The sequence below is a fragment of the Cyanistes caeruleus genome, chromosome 3 (assembly GCF_971803275.1).
Source record: "Cyanistes caeruleus chromosome 3, bCyaCae1.hap1.1, whole genome shotgun sequence".
NCBI lineage: Eukaryota > Metazoa > Chordata > Aves > Passeriformes > Paridae > Cyanistes > Cyanistes caeruleus.
Window position 1 is genome coordinate 88,504,316 of NC_141703.1, and position 20,414 is coordinate 88,524,729.

Below are 20,414 nucleotides of genomic sequence, written 5' to 3' on the forward strand. Positions count from 1 at the left end.
AACTTATATTATGGCTGTTGCATGCAGCACCTGTAACGGAAAACTTAAGGTAAAAGCAAAATCTTCCTGGCACTTGATATTGATGGTGCAAAACTGTGAAGGTGCGCAAAGAACATCAGCAGTGACTCATTTCAGTGAATCAGGCTCACTGTAGCTACTCAAACTTCATAATTCTTTTTCACACAGGGGGATTGTATTTGGGGACTTGCAAGTTAACCATGTGTTTTACCAAACTTATTTCTATTTGCCAATAAAGCAATTAGGTTGATGTAAATATACCATGACCAGCTTTTTATTAAGGTCTGAGATATGTTGTTACCTTTTCACTCATAAAAATGCAGTTATTTCAAGGATGGTTGATCCTCTGCAAAAAGAATTTCAATGTCTATCTGCAAAATATTAGTGAATTTAGTGAGAATGTAGACTGTCACTTGCCTCCAGATACTGAGTTTAGAATATGAGAAATGTACCTGCAAAATACATTATTCCCACACTGAAGTATTTTAATTCTTAACCGTTCAGTAACATTTCAGATTTCTCATTCTCTGTCAAGCACCCCTTTGGCTCCTTTACATCATGCTGTCTCTTGGGGAGGACATGACTGTGGGAATGATGTCTTGTTCTGGCGACCTCATTCTCATTCTCTCTAGTTGCATCTTATGCAGAGCCCTCTGCTAGCCTTGCAAAAAAATCTTACAAGTGGTAGAAATTTTTGTCTGCTTTTGCTATTGATATTTGAGCATGATATTGCTGCCACGATGGCGTGTGAGTAGCTTTTGCAGGAATACAAGGAAGTTATTTTCTCATATAAGTGGGTCATAGTAGAAGTAAAAGTTACCCTAAATGGTATTACTTATTTTCTCTTTTTAGAATAGTGTTTTGCTGCTTTGAAAGTTTTTTTCTTTGCCTCTCAGTTAAGGGAGAGAGGCACCGATACCGTTAGATGGTATTAATGAGCTTGGATTTGGCAGTCAAATTGAGGAGCTCAGTGCTTTGTTTTCTTATTGTTTGCAAGAAATACGGATGTGGTGTGAATCATATTGAGAAAAGTGGCTGAAGAACTTCAGTTTGAAAGCGTTTTCATCAGTGCATCTATTAAAACGTTGCTTTGTATTCTTAGTACTGATATATTGAAAGTAATAATGCTGCTATAATTTATTTTAAATGCAAACCTAATAGCACTTTGGAAAAATGTAAGGGCTAATAAAGTACTCTTTGTGTAACAATGCATTTTTTTTACGTAATTCTTGTTTTAAATGCCTACAACTTTTTTTTTGGCTTATATTAGTCATTGAGCAACTCTGTTTTTTAAAGAAGCTTGAAAAGGTGGTGCTATATTGAGAGTCTGATGTGTGTCTTTCTAGTGCCTTGAAATATTTTAGGACTGGAACGGGCCATTGTTGTTAGAATAACTTCTTATTTAAACCAAGCTTTAGAATAGCACTCTATGTTCTATGTGCAAATCTTAAAACTTAACTGATCATTAAAGATCACACTGTAAGATACTGCTTAAAACCAAGATGATGATGGTCTTGTTGACAGTGAATTTCAAAATCATGTTTTAGTTAAAGCTCTTATGCTCCTAAATGGCTTTATAATTAAATCTGCTTTTATGACCGATAGTTTAGGGACTGTACTGATTGAAACAGTGAGTTGTGAATTGAAGGGAAAACATGCTGTGGTGGGGGTTGTTAATAAATGAAGTGGCTGTAATTTTTTTTCTTTTTTTAGTGGTTACTTCAGATCTGATCAAGTTGTGTACATGTTATTAATTGTGAAGAAGAGCCCTTCTGATTTCTTGAAAAAAAAATTCAAATGAATTATTGCTAGATGTGCCTCTGCACACATCCTGTAGTTGAAGTACAGCTCTCTAAATGCTTGAGTGGACAAGCAAAGGCACTAAGACAATCTAAAAAATTCCCATGATAAACTTTCCCACAATATTGTTGTGAATGTTGTGTGGTGTTCTTTTGGGCTTCCTGGCAAAAGCAGTGTAGGATTGTGCACTAACATAAATCAATAAACTTGTCTGAATCATTAGAATTGCTTGGAGTAAGCCAACTTAGGATGTGGCTTCCATTGAAGCAGCAGTTTGTAAGCAATATGTTTTTAGTAATGAAATGCTGACTAGCATTTGTGTCTCTAGAGAAGAAGAGGAACGTCTGAGAAATAAGATCCGAGCAGATCATGAAAAGGCTCTGGAAGAGGCTAAAGAGAAATTGAAGAAATCGCGGGATGAGATTCAAGCTGAGATTCAGACAGAAAAGAACAAAGTCGTGCAAGAATTGAAAAAGAAAGACAGCAAGCCACTGCCCCCTGTTCCTTTACCAAACCTGATAGGGATACACAGTGGAGAACCAGCAGACCCAGATATCCGAGAGAAGAGGAACAAAGTTAAAGAGGTAAAGATAAAGATGATGATGATGATGTGGTCCTACCCATTCTTGTGCCTAACAGCAGTTATTTATATGGCATTTAGTGGCTATGATACATGTTAAAAAAGAAAAACAGATCTACAAATTGTTTAGTAAACTGAAAGTGCAAAAGTATTAATGAGCATCAGCATTATTGCATTTTTCTTTTTCCTGGTGTTGGAGTGTTAATATCTCACTGGATAACAACTTAAAAAATAGTTTAAGGCATTTTTTCAGCTTTGTGGTATAGATTCAAAGTGAGTTTGTTATTAACACATGGAACAGTAACAAGAACATCTTTAAAGTAGAGCATGACTTCGTGCATTTTGTTTCAAAGAATGGGATGTGTTACTGTGTCACAGGATATTTTTAGATGTTGAAACATAATATCAAAAAGATAAGGGAAAAGAAGACCTGCTGCTAATATTTGAAAATCACCAAATTATCACATACTTATCAAAACACATTTTAAATGGGCCTAAGAAATTGAGTAAATTTAAGTGGATTGAATATTTTACAGTAAATGAGGCAAACTATGATCTTTTCTTAGGCTTTTGGTTTTGTGGCAACTTCTGCTATGGAAATTGCTGTTGGTGATCTCATCCTGTCCACTACTCGTTGGCTGTGAGATTCATTGCCCCTTTATGTCCTGGCAATGCCAGTTTCCTATTGCTATTGCCAGACGTTTCTCTGAGTTTGTACTTCTAACTGGTATGGCAGAAACCTTCTACTGCCTTATTGTTGTTTTTCTTTCCTGCACTTAGATTAGTTTTATGTCAAAAAATCAGTTTAGCAAAGCAGGAATGGTTCAGACCAGATGGAGACAAGCACAGACTGTTACTAAAGAATGTCCAGGATGATAGCATGTAGTGTATACATCAGGTAAATCTAGTTTTAAATTGTAATCTGAGTTTAGTTACCTTATAAAACCAAACAGAAATCAGTCGTGCACCTGTCCTTGTCATAGGAAGGAGTTGTAGCTGAATTACATGCCATTCTGTGGGTAGATCACCCAAGCTGGGATTTTACTTTGAATATGAATGATGTCTAGATGGAATCCACTCTTACAAAGTAATGGGTAACTGCTTATTATATACGAGTGATGCAGTGTGGAGCTGTATCACTGTTTGAAGTAGTTACTCCATACAGAGCCCTGCACAATCTGAATATATGAAGTGGCAAATCCTTCCCTGGAGATGAGCCTGTTAGTGATTACTGCAGGAGTACTTTTGCCTAGGAAGTTGTGTCTGGAATATTGGACCTCCTTGACCCTGCTTGGTTAGGGCTGCTTCCCAAAGGACAGCATTGAATTGTGAATTTGAAAAGACTGTACTGATTTGTCTGCAAACATTTTGAGTGAGAATATACAGAGCATTTTGCTTTTCTAAATGTTTTTGTTGGGTGAGTAGTGAACGGCATGGTTGTCAACACTTCTTAATTTTTACTACAGATTACTGTAGCAAAATACCTTTGATACGGATTTAATGCATAGAATAAAATTGAGTTTACCAAGTAATGCAAAATTACTGAGCACAGCTAACAGTGAAGAGCTAGCTGGAAGAAATAATCACCCAAAGTTCTTATAGACCTAGAATTGGAGGGTGGGGGGGGGGTATGTGTGTGTAAATTAGTATTTGTATTTCTGAGGTTGTTTGGTCAGAATGTAGACTGAGATAAGCTCTGGGTTAGTATAGAATGGCAATTTTCTTGTCTTGCTGATCTAAACCTGAAGGTATAGCAAATTACAAGGAATTCAGGGTAGTTAGTGAGTAAGAATCACCAGGTGGTGATCCGTAGCTGCAGTTGCCACACACCTTGTGCTGTAAAACGCTTACTCCTTTTTTTAATGATCAGCCTACGCGTGAGTCACGCTGACAAGCTGTTTTTCTATTGCATAACTTGTTGATTACTACTATTATGGTTTCTGAAGTGTAGCTTTTCATTACTAGACCATAGGTTTTTATGCACTATGTTTTAAGTGGGTAAATCCTTCCCTTAGGATAATAATGCCTTTGTCTTGAGCAGTTTTCACTTGTGTGCACACTTGTAACAGCCCAGGATCACAGGAACATGACTGAAAATTCTTTGTTACATGAATTGCCTTCATTGACTCAGTCATGTTAGTACTGTAGCAGCCTGGTGATCTGCAGAATTATTAGGTTTTGTTTCATGCTGGGCAGGCATCACTTGTACAGCTAGATGTGTGAAGGCACAGAACACTTGGAGTGGGAGGTCTGCTAGGGAGAGTGGACAAATGGTAATGCTGAGGAACCATTGATGGAACAATGTGACTGAGATAAAGCATATATTGATAGTGTCAAATGAATAATATTTTGTCTGAAACCTGTTTTTGACGGCATCAGATGCCTCAGAGAAGTCTTCAGTGATTTCAGAGATATGAAGTACATTGTGAAATGTGTTCATCACCGAGTTCCTCCCTCACTATTTTATGTAACTAGTGTAGACTAATACAAATAGTCTTTGTAGACAGAGACAGCAGAAAAAAAAAAGAAAAGTTGTTCCAGGAGACAATATCGCTAATGTAGGTCCACAACTGATATATATCTATATAATTTTTTGACATGTAAGACATGATTGCCTGAAAAATAGCCCAGGGAAGCTACTGCTGATTCTTTGGAGGCTGCATATCTAGCTTGAGAATTCCAGGTGGTCTCCAGAAAGCATTTGACCTGCTTTGGTTTACTGTGAATTGTCCTGATACATATTTGAGGAACTTCACTCTTAAAGAACAGCTTTAAACTGTTCAAATTCACAGAATAAATGTATTAAGTGTAATAAATTATACAGCCTATTTCACCTCTTATCAAATGGTGAAAAACTGTATAGAATTGGGTGGAATGATGGGGGCTGTATCTAACGCACATGAATCCTCAAATTCGGGGGAAAGGCTGGAAAATTTTGAAATGAGGATCCGCTTTCTATTATTTTTGCAGAAAATATATTACCAGATTTCCTTTCCAAATAGTAACTTGATGAAGTCTGGTTTTTTAACATCTCTGTATAAGAAGTGGTTTGGCAGTAGTTTAATATTTTAGAAAGGCATATTTTGATTTTAGAAAAAAATGCATATAAAAGTAGAAAAGAATTTGTGTAATGCTCTTAAGAGAGCTTTGGAAAACATTTGAAAGCTTTATGTAATAGGAATGTTTGCTGAGCACAGAAAGGGAGGCTTCTTAAGGTCGTGGAATACAATTGGAAGCATAATCTTCATCTTACTGGTTTTGTTTTTGTGTGTAGTTTGGTTCTGATATTTGGTGTAACACTGTATTCTCAAGTTTAATTTACAAAATTGTATAATCTGTCTATATTCTTCTAAGAAGCCATTAATTATTTCAATAAGGAGCATTTATGAGTTGGATGATTATTTAAGATGCATGGTGACAACTCTGCGAAGTAAAGGTTTTCCACTTGCTTACCATACATGTTTTATAGCACTTCTCTGGCGTATTATCTTGCTGTTCAGGCTATTAAAAGATGCTGTGGTGTTTAATTAACTGGTACTTTAAGAACAAACACATTGAAAATTCTTCTTCCTGCTACACCTTTATTTTGTATTCATATTTTGGATTTTTGTACTATGTAAAAGAAAAATATTGAAGATAGAATTATTTTTTTTTTTAAGATCATAAGTGCAACTTGTATAATTTTACAGCAAGGCTTTAAGATGTGTTTTTTCATTGTGGTTAATGCAGAGAAATTAAGAATAAATCCTGTCTTTTGCCTTTTTTCTTACAGCTGAGTTAAATTAGCTATAAACGGCTCGAGCACTTGGAATTTTGGCAATTAATTTCCATTATTGTATTCTTTAAAGGCGTTCAGATTATTTTTTTTTTTTTTTCCTTTCAGTTTAAATGTAATCATTACATAGTGCTCTGTGGTCTACAGTGAGTTTTGTTTCCCTGGGAAGGTTACTTTTACCCAGTCAAATAAGGAAAATTTTATAATTCTTTTCACACTGTTCAGGGTTCATGTTTTCTTTAATTTCAGCCTAAGATGTCACAGTATTATCTTACTGCCAGCACTCATTTAGGATACTTGTTAAAATAGTGTATTTCATCCAATAATGGTCCTAATCCCATGCAGGTGATCCTTCTCTCTACTCAGCACTGGTGAGGCCACACCTGGAGTCCTTTGTTCAGTGTTGGACTCCCCAGTGAGAAAGAGACACGAGCATATTGGAGAGGGTGTGCTGAGAGACCACAAAGATGCTTTGTGGTCTGGAACATCCCTCATCTGAGTGAAGGATGAGGCAGCTGGGCTGGACAAGGGAGGGAATCTTACAAAGTACCTAGAGGGAGGATGTGAGGAAGACAGAGCCAGGCTCTTTTCAGTTAATCCCAATGGCAGGCACGAAGGCAGTGGCACAAACTGAAACACAGGGAGCTCCATCCAAACATCATTAAACATTGTTTATTGTGAGGGTGATCAAGCACTGGAGCTGGTTGTCTGTAGAGATTGTGGAGTCTCCCTCCTTGGAAATATACATAAAATGGCTTGGAATGGACATGGACAGCTTGTTTCAGGTTACCCTGCTTGAGTGAGGAGGTGGGACCAGACACCCTCCAGAGATTCCTTCTAACCTCAGCTATTCTGAGATAGGATGATGTTTGTTGACTAAGCCCGTCAGCTGGAAGAGAGCTTCTCCAGAATGTTACAGAAGAATGTTAACTTAACAGCTAAATAGTAATGCTGTAGGTTTCAGATAGATTGGGTAATCTGAGTTCTCTAGAGCTTCCGTTCTATTACTTCTTCTGTATTTGTTGTGATATGCAATCGTGTAATTGCACAGTGCTTATTGTAAATTCACTTTTTAAAAATTGAGCTAAAAGGAGGTGTGGTGTCCACAGAGGTAAGGTAGAGTTATGAAGTGACTCAAGCTGCTGGCCATACCATTCTTGTTTGTGCAGTTTCAAAGCTCTTATGTTTGATGAGATGGGATGGCAAGGAACAGCTTATTCTGATAAGCTGTTCTCAACACAGCAGAATTCTGGTTCTGTTCCTGCATGTCACAGCTTTCTGTTAAAAAAAAAAACAAACCAAAAAGTTGGAAAAGACATTTAAGCAAAAGTTGGTATGAAATGGACATCCAGGAAGCAGAAGAGCCGGAGTTAAAGGTCATTGAATAATAGAATAGTTTGTGTTGGAAGGGATCTTTAAAGGTCATCTAGTCCAACTTGAAGTTCATTTGTGACATATGACACCTGTAGAAGGAGTTAAATTTGGATGCTTTGCACAAGTGAGGAAACAAGTCTGTCTGGGAAGCTGGGAATATTCTGACAAGTTCTTTTGCCAGTGAACTTCCATCAGCAAAACTTTCCATTTATCCTCCTTTAAAATTAGAGTTGTAATATATTGCCTGTTTGAAGGGAAGGTAGGAAGTTAATTTATTTAATATTAGTGGAGACAATGTCAGAAGTGCTTACAGATATGTGCCAAGAAGACAAGTGATTAAAATGTGTTTTCCTCGTGGTCTCTGGATGGTACTCAAGAGGTTGCTAATACCATTGAGAAGTAACAAGCTGTTTCATAAGCAGTAAAACTAATGGTTTCCTATGGATTTTTGACCTACATCCCCTTATACCACCCTCTGCTCATCATGCACTTGTTGCTGTGAATATCCTCTTACCTTCCTGTTTGACTGCATGAATTGCACTGTGTTCGTTACCTTCTTTAGAGCTACCGGTGTGCTAAGTGCTGCCCCTCTGAATGAATAAAGGGTTGAGTTATAACTGCCTTTGTCTCACTGAGGGTACCAATTTGTGCCTGTTTGCCTTATCTAGCCACAGATATTTTTTCTTTTCCTCACAAAAAGTAGAGTATCTTGTTCCTCCAGCTCTTTAAAATCAAGTGTGAAATTATAAAATGGATTAAAAGGCCACTGTAAATGTATGTGTCAAATGATGGATGTACAGAGAGCAAGATTGCATAAACCTCATTCTTTTAAGAAATTGGGCTAAAAATAGTAAGTGTCCTTTTACCTGAGTTCTATTTTGTGTGCTTATTGTGAAAAGAACTGTGTAGAAGAATTACTTAATCATCCAGAGATCTTTCCACGCTGCCTAAGTCCTCTTTTCATAGTTACTATTTATGCAACTTTCTGTGCTAATCACATGTATTGTTTCTAATTGCAGTAATAATTATTCTGGCCAAATAGGCTGCCTTCTGTGACTGGGGTACCTTTTTTCAATATCTAAAACCAATTCAGAACAATTTCATTATTGCTGACACTTCTCAGTCTTGGTTTCTGTGGTCAAATTTACTTGAACTTCTAGCTGGTTGCAACATCAGTTTGTAATAATCCATGTGTGTTAAGGGTTTTGCATTGTATTTTGTAGCTCACTGCTCCAGACTTACATTCCATCAGTTATTTCCTGAAACTGAAAGACATATGTATCATGACCTAACTTTTTCAGTATTTAAGGTAACACTCCCTGCAGTGTGAATGTTTGTATAAAAGCCACACATACACATTTGATATGTGTGTGCATATAAAAATCTCTTTGTATGTATACACGTATATACACACACATTGTTTATTGGTTAGTTTTGTTTGCACACTATTTGGATTCTCTGTGTTCTGGGTTTTCCAATGTAATATGACAAGTTGAGAACAGGTAAGTTGGCTTTCAATTAATTTTACTACACTCTTTTAAAGTTTATCTTAATTTTACTGAAGTAGTGAAATCTGTAAATTAAGGATAAAATATTTTTGATTGCGTGTGTTGGTAAACTAATTTTCCATTTATATATTAGAATGAATATTGTTCAAAGTTGGCACTTTGGCCAGTACAGGCATGTTAGGAGTGGCTTGGAACAAAGTTGTGCCCCAGCTCATTGGAAAGATTTTATAAAGAACTCATTTTACATTTGTTAAATCAATCATTTATGTCTGTGAGAAGCTTTGAAGCTCGGTGTATTTATATTACTAGAATAGAAGAATGGAAATAAAACTTCTAGAATGGAGCTTCATTTGCAATATTTCAGTTGCACATCCTGGATATGTAGATTTGATTGGTAACTTAAATTCATGAAGAATGTAAGTTTTTGTTTGAGGGTATTTAAAAAATGAAGCAGTTGAGTCAAGTTGTAGAAATTACAGAATTCTCCAGCACTCATGCAGTATTGGAAGCATGTTAAAAATTCAGGGAGGTGTTAATTATTAAAGATGTCGTTTTTCCAGACCATTGTGAGAAGAACCTGTCTTTCAGCAATGAATTAGCACATTTGCAGTATTTAAAACTCATAAATGCAAATTAAAATCAAAGAAATACAGAAATATTTCACTTACCTGATACTGTCAGCCAAACAGAAATGAGCAAAACTCCACATAAATTTCTTATCTTCAGTACTGGGTAAATCAAAAGGCTTCATGAAATCTAATTTGCCTTACTGCTATTTTTATTTTTAATTTTGTATTTTATATGCCATTTATTCCTGTAAGACAGAAATGCCGGTATCAAAATTCATGAATTACAGCTAGATTGAAGAGATCTCTTTTCTAAATTACACATGATCCATTATACAAGTGACAATAGGTGTTTTCAGCTATGGAGACTTTGACTGGAAAGCCAGAGCATCCTGTTACGTTCTTGTTAGTCATCTTTACATAATTTCTCCTCTGTGTTTTCTGGAGCAGCTCCATAGAATATATGCCAATGTGTTCTTAACATGCACTTTGCCCGATGGTGTTAGCTCTCAAGTATTGATAGTAATGATGTCATTGATACACAGTGTGAGCTGCTGGTAGTTGATGAGTAACCTCTCGTAGTTCATTCCATTAAGAGAGAGACCATCTGCATACAATACTGAACTACCTGAAACTCCCTACAGTTCACTCTAATTAGTTTGCTCTGAGGTTTGGATTCCTGATTTGCATTGCTGGAATCTATTCTTATTTTCTGCTTTGTTACCGGAGGAATAGTGGCTAACAAAGCGTCAGTTTTTGAAAAGGATTCAAGGGCAGAACCCTGTGCCTGCTGAATGAACTGCAGATTACCTGAAACCAGAACAGGGAGTAGAATCACTGAGCATACAGATAAGATAAGATGTCCTGCTCTATTTTTATTCATACCATGGTGTCCAAAGCCATACAAGATCCCCAGAAGAGTCAACAAACAAGTGAACAAGTGAGAGATGGTTGGATACATAGTTTTTAAAAAAATATTTGGCAAAGTTCGCTGCTAATAGGTGTTGAACTAAGAAGCCATAGGATGGAGCATAGTTTGTGTGTTTGCCTGGAGAAACTGGTTAGAAGTCAAGAAATGGAGAGTAAATTGTGCTGGAGGCCACAGAGGACATGTGCTGGGGATCCATGCTCTAAATTATACAAATGAATTATTTAGAGTTTGAAAGTGGATGAGTAGTGGTATGACAACTTTGCTGCCAACAAAGCAGCAAATTGCAGAAAAACCTTATGGGACTGAGTGATAATCTTTTTTATTTCTCAGCTAAATGTAAAATGATGCATATTGGGGCTGGAGATGGAGAGATTCCAACTTCATGCTAAGTATGAAAAGCTGTGAGGTGACTTAGTACACTTGAGAATGAGAAATTGTGTTTTTTATAGTTCCTTGGAAATGTCACTGTAGTGCTTAACAGCAGACAGTGAGCAGATATTCAGTATTTCAGAGAAGGAGAAGATAACAGATGAGGTTCTTAGGGTAGCCTGTGAAGCTTAGGTGCCTCTGCATCTTGTAAGCTTCATGTAGTTCTAGTCTTTCTAGCTTCAAAAAGGATAGGGTAAAACTGGCAGAGGTGCAGGGCTAAGCTGATGGACATACTTAGACTGTGCCTAAAAGTCAAGACTGGAAGAAAGGAACTATAGGAACTTCTCTCTCCTGGCTGATGTGCAGTTGTGGTTGTTGACAAAGATGATCCAAGAAACTCTACTTTTTTCAAGCAACACAGCACCAGTCAATCTTGTGAATACCATATTCTCTTGAAATCATGATGATACACAAGGTCAAAAATACCTGCACCATCCTGCATTAAAAATATTTGGTTTTCTTGAACATTTTTGAGCAAGGTTCACCACTGCAAGCTCTCCGGATTTAGGCTCTTTACATCTACTGTTCCAGTTTTCACCAGTGTGAAGGATTTTCCTATGTAATTTCATCAGGCATCTAAGGCTTCAAGTATTTCATGCCAGCAAAAAGAGTTTCCCACTTCGCATCCATTTGATGAGTGTTTTTGTTTTAGTAATGGATTTGCTACCAGATTTGACAGTAAAAGAAAACACAGTGTTCTGTGTGTGTTAGGAACATATTCCAAATGGACTTTTTCAGTGACAGTGTTAAAAAAATCCATGACAGAGGCATTAACTGATGCCTGAAATAATTTTTCTTGAGATAGATCTCCTGGAAAAATAAAATAAATTCATGAGTCTTCTAAGTTTCATCAAAAATCTGAATATACAAGGAAAATAGAATTTTTTAAATTAATGTCCAAAAAGTATTCTTTGCAGACACTAGGAAAATGGTTATTAATTTTTAATCTGCCAATTTAGCAGTAATTCTGTCTAGCAAGTCCTTGGTTAATTTTAAAACAGTTTGAAGGTGGTTTATATAAATCTCTCAAATTTGTACCCTAAAGCAGAATACATAGCTTTGAAAGCAAAACCTATTTGCTGTTCTGTTATGCATGTTCCTGATGGAATGTCAGGAACCAGTAAATACAGCAATTTGCCAGAAAATTGGTTCTTTTACTGTTTCTCAGGACTCCCACCTCTGTTTGCTAGTTGCCTGTCCTGGAAAGGGTTTTTTGAACCAGTCCTTAGCTTCAGTTACAGTTTCTGACATGCTGCTGTAGTAGAGCTTCCTTACAAATGTCTTTTCAACAACTGTAACCTCCTTTTATTGTTTGCCAGAAGACATTATTGCCATTCTGTCTTTATAAAAATTTCCTATAAAAATCTGATTTCCCAGTAACTGTAGAGGATTAGACCCCATGAGCATGTTCTAAAGTCAGCAAAACCAACTACATAATGGTGTACCTGCCACAAAACAGTTTTAATTGGCATGTCCTGCTTCTTGCCTTTCTGACTGTCTTGCAGCAGAGTCCAAATTAGTCTTTTTGTAGAATTACCAAGTTGTATTTGCAGCAGCATCTTGCTGGTTGCTATTTCCATTGCATCCCATAATAAACATTTTCAAGATTCGCAACAGACCAATACCCTATGAATGATTTTGCTTTCAAGAGCAAGATCTGTCATTGATGGTGTCAGTAGCAAGTCTATTGCCAAAACTGCTTGTTCTCTGGTGGACATATTGCAAGATCTATATATGATATGCCCAAGCTCCAATCCTTTCCTGTGATAAATTGCTCTCAGGTATGGAAATTTCAACTATGGAAATGTGTGTCTTGAATTTTTCACAGTTATTGATCCATGATTGTCATTTTCATTCTACTGACCCTAAGGTGCCTCTCTTGAATGCTTTAAGGGCTGGGTGAAATTTTTTCCAAATAGTTTTACCTTCTTGCTATTATCTGTAGTGCTGATGTTCCAGTCAGTTCTGAGACTTTCATCTTCCCTTAAAGACAGAGTTTTGTTTTAGGAAAAGCCTGTCTATCCCTGCAGCAATTCTTCAGCATTTCCAACTTTCGCTATGCAAACACTACCCAGTGTACCTAGAGAAATAATTTTGTTTTTCCAATCAGGCATTCATGTTGTTTGTACTTTCTGAGCCAAACTGCCATCCTCAGTTAAATTTTGTAGCTGTCAGCGGCATCTGTCTTCTCGTATCTCTCCAAAGCTTTTGTGTGCACAACTGCTCCCAATAGTATAGATGTTCTGTCTATAGTATAACATGCTACCTGCTCTGGTAGTAACAGAAATCTCCATGTTGTTACAAGATCTCTTGACATTTCATCCTTACAAAACTTAATACTGTATGCAAGACCTGTGGGACTTCTCACTTGCATGTAATGTGCAGTTCTCTGCTATCATGATATCGTGGAGTCTGCTTGCTTTGTGGTGGAGGAAAGCAGTGAGTGGTGTGCCAGAGTAATGGTCCGTGTTCATCTGGAAAAAATCACTTGGCTACTTAGTGCAATAAATGGTTCTGGAGGACTTAAAACACCATATTCCTAGTGTTTGGGGCAGGCAGAGGGGCAGGACAGACGTGTTTGTGGTTATCAAAGTAACTTAGTCTCCTCAAAATACAATTTCTTATCTCAGCCTTAGCTGATGCAGTTAACTGTGTCAGTCTCTTGTGTTCAAGAGACTTTCAGGTCTCACTAGTGTATTCTTAAGTTACTTCTGCATTAATTCATGCATCCATTGAAATGTACTCCTTTGCAGTTTCTATCTTAATAAGATTTTCTTAGGGTAAATTATATGTATAGAAACATCTTGTGTTTCATATATTCTGTTTTAGCCCTTTGTAATTTGCATGCTTTTTGGGGGTTTCTTCAGAACTAAATACTCTGTAATAAAATATGTACCTTTCCCCCAGAAGCACAGCAAATTAGGACAGTGAAATATTCCAGTTAACACTCTGCTGTGAGGAAACAAGTTGTTGTTCTTCTCCTGGATTTAGCTAGTTTTGAACTGTTCTGGTATTTGCCTATACCATCAGATTTTTACAAAGCTAGAATGTCAGTGTCTATTTGATTCTCCTTCATGAAATATTTATTTGGGGCATCCAAAGACCTCAGAAGCCCAGTTTCCCTGACGTGCAAGGCGGTTGGTTGGATCTGCCATGTCATGGTCTAACTAAACATGGTTGTTTAGTCACCTATCTGTTTTCAAGCAAAGCGAGTTCACTGGTCAGTCTTTAGGTAGATCCTCTAGTTCTTTCTAAACCTTTAAGTCTGTTTTCCCAAGTAGTGTTTTTAGGACTGGCAGGTTGCAGGTTAGAGCAAGGTCCTTCACAGAAGCCTTGGCTGTCCCCAGTCCTTAAGACTACCCTGAGTGGATCAAGCCTTACATAGCCCAGTCTGATCCCATAAGTGATCATGCTTTGAGCAGGCTTTTGAGCAGGAGAGGCATCTTGAGGTTCCTTCCCATCTGAACGATGCTGTGAGTCTCAATTTTATGATATTAAGTTAATGAACAATTTTACCTACAATGGAAATTTGTAGGTTTGTTCTGGATAACATTAGCAAGAGCTTCAGAGGAACTTGTGTGGTTACTGCCTGTGACCAGGTTTTTATTGGGTTTGTCATGCTGTAGTTTTCTTACCTGTCAAGAGAGGATCCCTTTACATAACTCATCTTGATGTTCCAATGGCTATGAACTGGCCAGTTTGATAAGTGCTGTGTAAACACTAAGGAGTTTGTGAATGCTAGGGAAATGGCTTTTCTCTCCTCTTTTAATATATTTGCATCTACATTTCTTACATGTGTGTAAAAACTTAGTAGTTCATGACATTGAAAGAAATTCTAGGGTATTATGACCTAATCAGGTGTCAAAATTAGTGTAAATACTAAAAGCAACATGTGAGCTGACTTTGAATGACAAGCAGTAGGAGTGGAACTTTGGCATCTTGAGGGGGGCAGCTGTTAGCTTAAGTTGATGCCAGTTTAACACAGAAGTGCTCCCCAGCTTCTTGGGCCTGTGTGTGGGTTTCAAATTTACTGTCTAGGCATGAGTTAATTGAGCCATGGGGAATTTGGAGGGAGTTTACATTTAGAGGAATTACGGCTTTGTGGTTTGGAAAGGGATCTCTTGATGGTTGTAGGGAGAACAGAGACTTTGTTTTCCATGTCTCAGCAGACATTTTAGATGCAGTTTGAAAGATTTGGGATTCTTGGGTGCTAACTTCCAGTAAATCTTGAATTTGGTAGGAGGAGGAATCTGAGAGGTAGTAAGAGGAGAGATGTGAGGTAGTGCTGGTAAGGCAGCTGGCTGCACCTCATTTTTTAGCCAGCATCTTCTTGTTCCCTCACATTTTCTGATTACAGTGACTCTCTGATTAAAATAAGAGAATTACAGTAATGTCAGTCATAGTGAAAAAAGATTGCCTTGCTTGAGTTTCTTAAACAGTTAGTATTGTTCTGTTAGTTACATTCTCATAGTTTCTTCTCTTAGAAAGTATTTATCAAACTTGTGAAAATCATGATTTGAAGTCCTATACATTTTCTTGGGGATTTTGTTTATATTATCACTATGTAAATACCATTTTTAAAATGAAATATAAAAATATGTATGATGTTGTGGATACATACACATGGCTGTTTTTCTAAAGGTTTTTCCTTACTGTTCTTGTAAAGCCAGTGTCTTTTGATATATAATTTCTTCCTATTACTTGCTTTTATCTGTTTAGGTACTAATAATATTTATTTATTTAAAACTGCGTTCACTTTGCAGCTTGGTGTCTGCTGTATTTCCAACAGTTGAGGAGTTTAAAGAATTTTAGCAAATCAATAAAAGCATTTCTTAGTGGCTGATGTGCACAACTAGTCAGCATGACCTTTTGGGTTTTTAGATGCAATTTTCTTACTATGTGGTAGAAATCTCTATTAAAAAGCTAAATGTTTTGTGTAATAAATAATAAAAACATTATACTGCTTTGTTCCTTATGCTTTCTAAAAAGCAAAGCTTTTGGCATTTCTTTTGGTAGGGGCTATATGACAGTACATCTTTGTCAAGTAGGTGTTGCTAATGAGAAATCTGTTATGCCTTTTGCAAAATTGTTGAGTCCTACTTGGATGTATTAGTGTAAATAAATCCTTTTTATGCTTCAGGTATCAGTAAATATATTTTTCTTCTAGTTAGCATCTTAAGACATTAGCCAGTGTTTTACAGCAATTCCTTACACTTAAATGCATTCCTTATGCTTATATTCTTAAATGTCTGTGTGTATATTAAAGGAAAAGAAAGAAAATTACCTAACACAGAGCATTAGGCTCCATAGCTCAAGTCAAACAGACTTGATTATTTTCCAAATTTATTCATGCTGTAAAATCTGATTTCTGTAACAGCAGCAGTGACAAAGTAATTAGTCAGTGTGCTGGGATGTCTGTGAAAGATGAAGTCTCAAATAAAGAGTAAAATATTGTATTCATAGAGAGTAGTTTTATAATGTAATCAAATCCTATTTATTTTCTGTTTCTTAGATGATGAAGCATGCCTGGGACAATTATAGGCAATATGGATGGGGACATAATGAGCTCAAACCAATTGCCCGGAAAGGACATTCCACCAACATATTTGGTAGGCTATATTTTCTGGTTTGTTTGTGATTTTTATTTTTATTTTTTTAATATATTTCTGTCCATGTATCTTCTTTGAAAGTCTACCAAAACTTTCTAGCAAACTATTTTAATAAAAAAATCTTTGAAGTGTGAGTGACAGAGATGTATTATTTCAGTGATATTTCATTGAATTACTTTATTAACCTATCTTTTTGGGAGTAGTGTGTTCTTACTGCTGCAGAGGCTAAGCTGTGTTTATGTGACTGATGCTTTTTGTGTGTGTGTGTGTATATGTAAATGAAAGTCCTGATGCAATGATGGTTATTTTTTGGTTATATTTTTGAGATGCAATGAATGGAAATGTGTTGGTTTTTTTTAAAAAAAAAAAACAAACATCTGATCTTATCTAGATCTTTGTGTTTAATTCCATGAGGCTCATGGAACAGTTTGAGCTGGAGAGAACCTTTTAAAGATGATCTAGTCCAACCTGCCTGCCATGGGCTGGGGCGCCTTCATGAGACCAGGTTGCTGGGAACCCCATCCAGCCTGGTGTTGAACACTGCCAGGGATGGGGCACCCCCAGCTTCTCTTGCCAGCCTGTGCCAGTGCCTCACCATGCACAGTGCAAGGAGAGGGTATGAGCTGAAGGGAGCACTGGAGCAAAAGGCTTCTCTCATGACAGAAGGGCATTAGATACCAGGACAGCATTGTTTAGTATTCTTAATACTTTGTTATCTTGTACATAGGCACTGACTTAAGTTTCAAAAGAAAATCTCTTCTGAAGCTTACTGTGATTTAGTTTAGTGTTATGATTAATTGATGGCTTTCCTTTATATTTTTTCCAGCTGATGAAATTGGATTTGACAGGGAAAATTCTTTAATATTCACCTTTATGATCATTTAGTCTTTGCTGCTTGCAATTCTATTGCTTAATTTGCCATGTGTTATTTTAGATTAGCCTTGGTTTGTAACCCAGACTCTATGAAGTAAGTTTTTTTTTTTCCTTCATGTGGCAGCAAGACACAGATGTTTGCTTTTAATGTGACTGACATCATATTTTGAAGCAGTTATGAATTACAGTTTCACTGTAGTCTTTTCTTTCCATTCCTCCTCTGCTTCTTTCAAACATGGCTGCTATGAGTCTAGAGGATTTCTGCTTTTTGCCCTTGGAATGATTATTCTTTGGAATGCTTATTTTTTAAAATTTTGGCATTGCTTTCTGAAAGAAATTGCAGGCCTTGTCCCTGTTAAAGTTTCTGCTCCTCTTGTTCCAGCTGACTCTAGCAACCAATGCCCTACATGTCTGTCCTTTTAAAATCCAGATGCTATTTTGTGCCATTTAGTTTTTAGCCAAATCATGTCATGATTGCTCTATTCAAGGCTATTTCATATGAAGAACTTTTCTGAAACACATAATCTTCAGCATAGATCAAGTCTAAAATAGAATCAGCTATTGTTCATTTGGTGAATGGTTGATGGGGGGGATGTGTGTGTGTGTAAATTGGTCTTTGTATCAAGGACTGTCTAGGCTGTATTTTTATTCCTAGTTCTTTACCAATCTCTATTACCCCTATTGACTCAAATCCCAGCAGTATTTGCCATTATAGAAGGGTTGCTTAATTTTTTTTGAAACCTCATGCTAGTTTTAATAAAAAGATGCTCAGCAAAATCTGTTTTTATTATTCATCTCAAAGATGATTTGATCCAAACTATTTTCAGCCATTACTGCAATCTACTGTGCTTCCATTTCAATTCCTAGCACGTCTGTGAGATCCTGCAAGGAGATGGTATCGCTGGTTGAACGGCAGCCCTTTGCATGAATCTTTGGGAAATCAGGTTTGCTGATAACTCCCAAGTGAGGTTAAACACGATTCAATTTAGAAGACAAATAAGTCATTAGTCTTCCCCGCTGGATTCCACTTTTGTCTAAAGCAGTGTATATCTATATCTATGCCAAGGAGAACACCAGTGTTTCTAACATAGCAGGATCTAGCAGGTTTCAGTCTGGGGTCAGAGAAGGGGAGAGGAGGTCTATAAGTGCTCTGCTCTTATAAATCTTAGTTTTGCAGTAATTAAAAATACAAACTTTAAAGCAAAATGCTCTATGCCTCACTGAAGCATGCCAGCAAGAATGTTTGTGGGTTTCCTCAATTATTACTTTGACTTCTATGACAAAACATGCTAGGTTTGCATTAGTTGGCCTGCAGCAAGAAACTCTTGCCAGTTCTTTTGAGATGTCAGACTGTAAACTGTCAAGGAGAGTCTGCTAAAATTACTGTCTTTCAAACTGTGTAGTTGGGTGGTACTTGTAATCTTGAATAGCACCTCTTCAACAGCAGGGTCGCAGCATTAGTATGGTACTGCTTTGGGAAAGTGTGACTGGGAGTGGGTGAGCTTTTAAAGATACTTATATTTAGGTGATACATGAAACAAACCTTAATAGGTTCTCTGTTGGTGAAAGGGGGTGAAAACTCCTTTTGAAAAGGCTGGTGTTTATTCCTACCCTGTAAAACAAAATATAAAAGTCAAGGAGAAAGTGCAACAGAGAGATTTAAATTTTCTTTCCAGTTTAAATTTTTATTTGCAGCTCTGCTGAAGGTTGTTGCAGCTAAGCCAAAAAAAAAAAAGTTGACCTTTTTTGCTGGACTGCTTAAATTGGTGAAAAAATTTGATGGCAGCCACAGGGCATTGTTGCAGAGGGGGTTTGTGAGGGATCTTGGTCAGATTCTCATTAGAACACAAAGGGTGAAGAGAAAAGGGTGATGGAAAATGATGCATGTAAGATAATGAGCAAGCACAACAAACACTGAGCTTGCTTCAGGAGGGTTTCTGAATTTAGCACAAACTGGAATAGTTGATGGTATTGTCAGTTTCTCTTCCTCTAATGAAATCTGACTGGATTTGCTTTTGAGGATGAGAGTAACCACCTGAAACATGCTGTTTGAAGATGATTTGTCTCTGCACTTGTTTGATGTCCCATAGGTGAAAATCTCCTGAAAACACAATTAAAATTATTCAGTCCAGATATGCTTCAGAGTTTTAAACTATGTGTGTTTGTGGTGTATCTTTTATTCCAGCATCTTATGAATTAATTACCATAGCATAAGCTGTAAGGATACTTTATTGTGAGTTAAATTGAGTAGCTACTTTGCATGAGTCTTCAATCTCTGTTTTTCTAAAATATGTTTATTTGAGAACCTGAACCACTTTAAAGAAAAATATAAAGAAAATAGACAATGCTTGGGTGATTTGTAACACTGTCCTCACCAAAGCTTGAAATTGTGGGCTGTCATCTAACCTGATGCTTTCTGAAATGAGAGTTCTGACATTTGTGAAGTGTTTTATTTTGTGTTTTGGGGTTGTTTTTTGGTTTAGCTAATTTTAATTATCTAAAAATAAAGTGAAGATATGCAGTTTGTCAAGTAATAAGTATGTGGCAAAGTACTGATACAACACTTGCAAAATTGAAAACTTCCCATATTACTAGCAGTACATTTCTAAACCTTACATTTGGATGTATTGTATCTAGAGATGAGCTGCTATATATGAAGATCATCTGGTAATGTACATAATCTATAAACAGTTATATGTGTAGATATGCTTTGAAGGGTGTGGAAAGATCTTAAAGAGTGATACAACGTTTTAAAGTTGTAGACTCTTGCATACAGGCATACCCATTCTCATGCACAAAGATTTAATAAAGTCATTATTTTGTCACACTAGAGCTGTCTCATGCATTGATAGTGCTTCCATACCTCTCCTGTTCTCTCATCTCAGGTGCCACACAGTCAATTTAACCTGAGCTGCCTGCCAGCTCTCTTGGGATCCTGTCTTCTAGACGGG

At 36.8% G+C, this 20,414-nt stretch overlaps 1 protein-coding gene across 1 annotated transcript in view; it reads left to right on the plus strand.

Annotated features, from left to right (window-relative positions):
- Window positions 1-20,414, plus strand: part of MAN1A2 (mannosidase alpha class 1A member 2) — a 132,753-nt gene that overhangs the window by 26,950 nt on the left and 85,389 nt on the right. Inside the window, exons 2-3 of the mRNA XM_023940350.2 lie at window positions 2,147-2,402; window positions 16,494-16,590. Coding sequence (XP_023796118.1) covers window positions 2,147-2,402; window positions 16,494-16,590 — 353 coding nt within the window. The remainder of the gene's footprint in view (window positions 1-2,146; window positions 2,403-16,493; window positions 16,591-20,414) is intronic.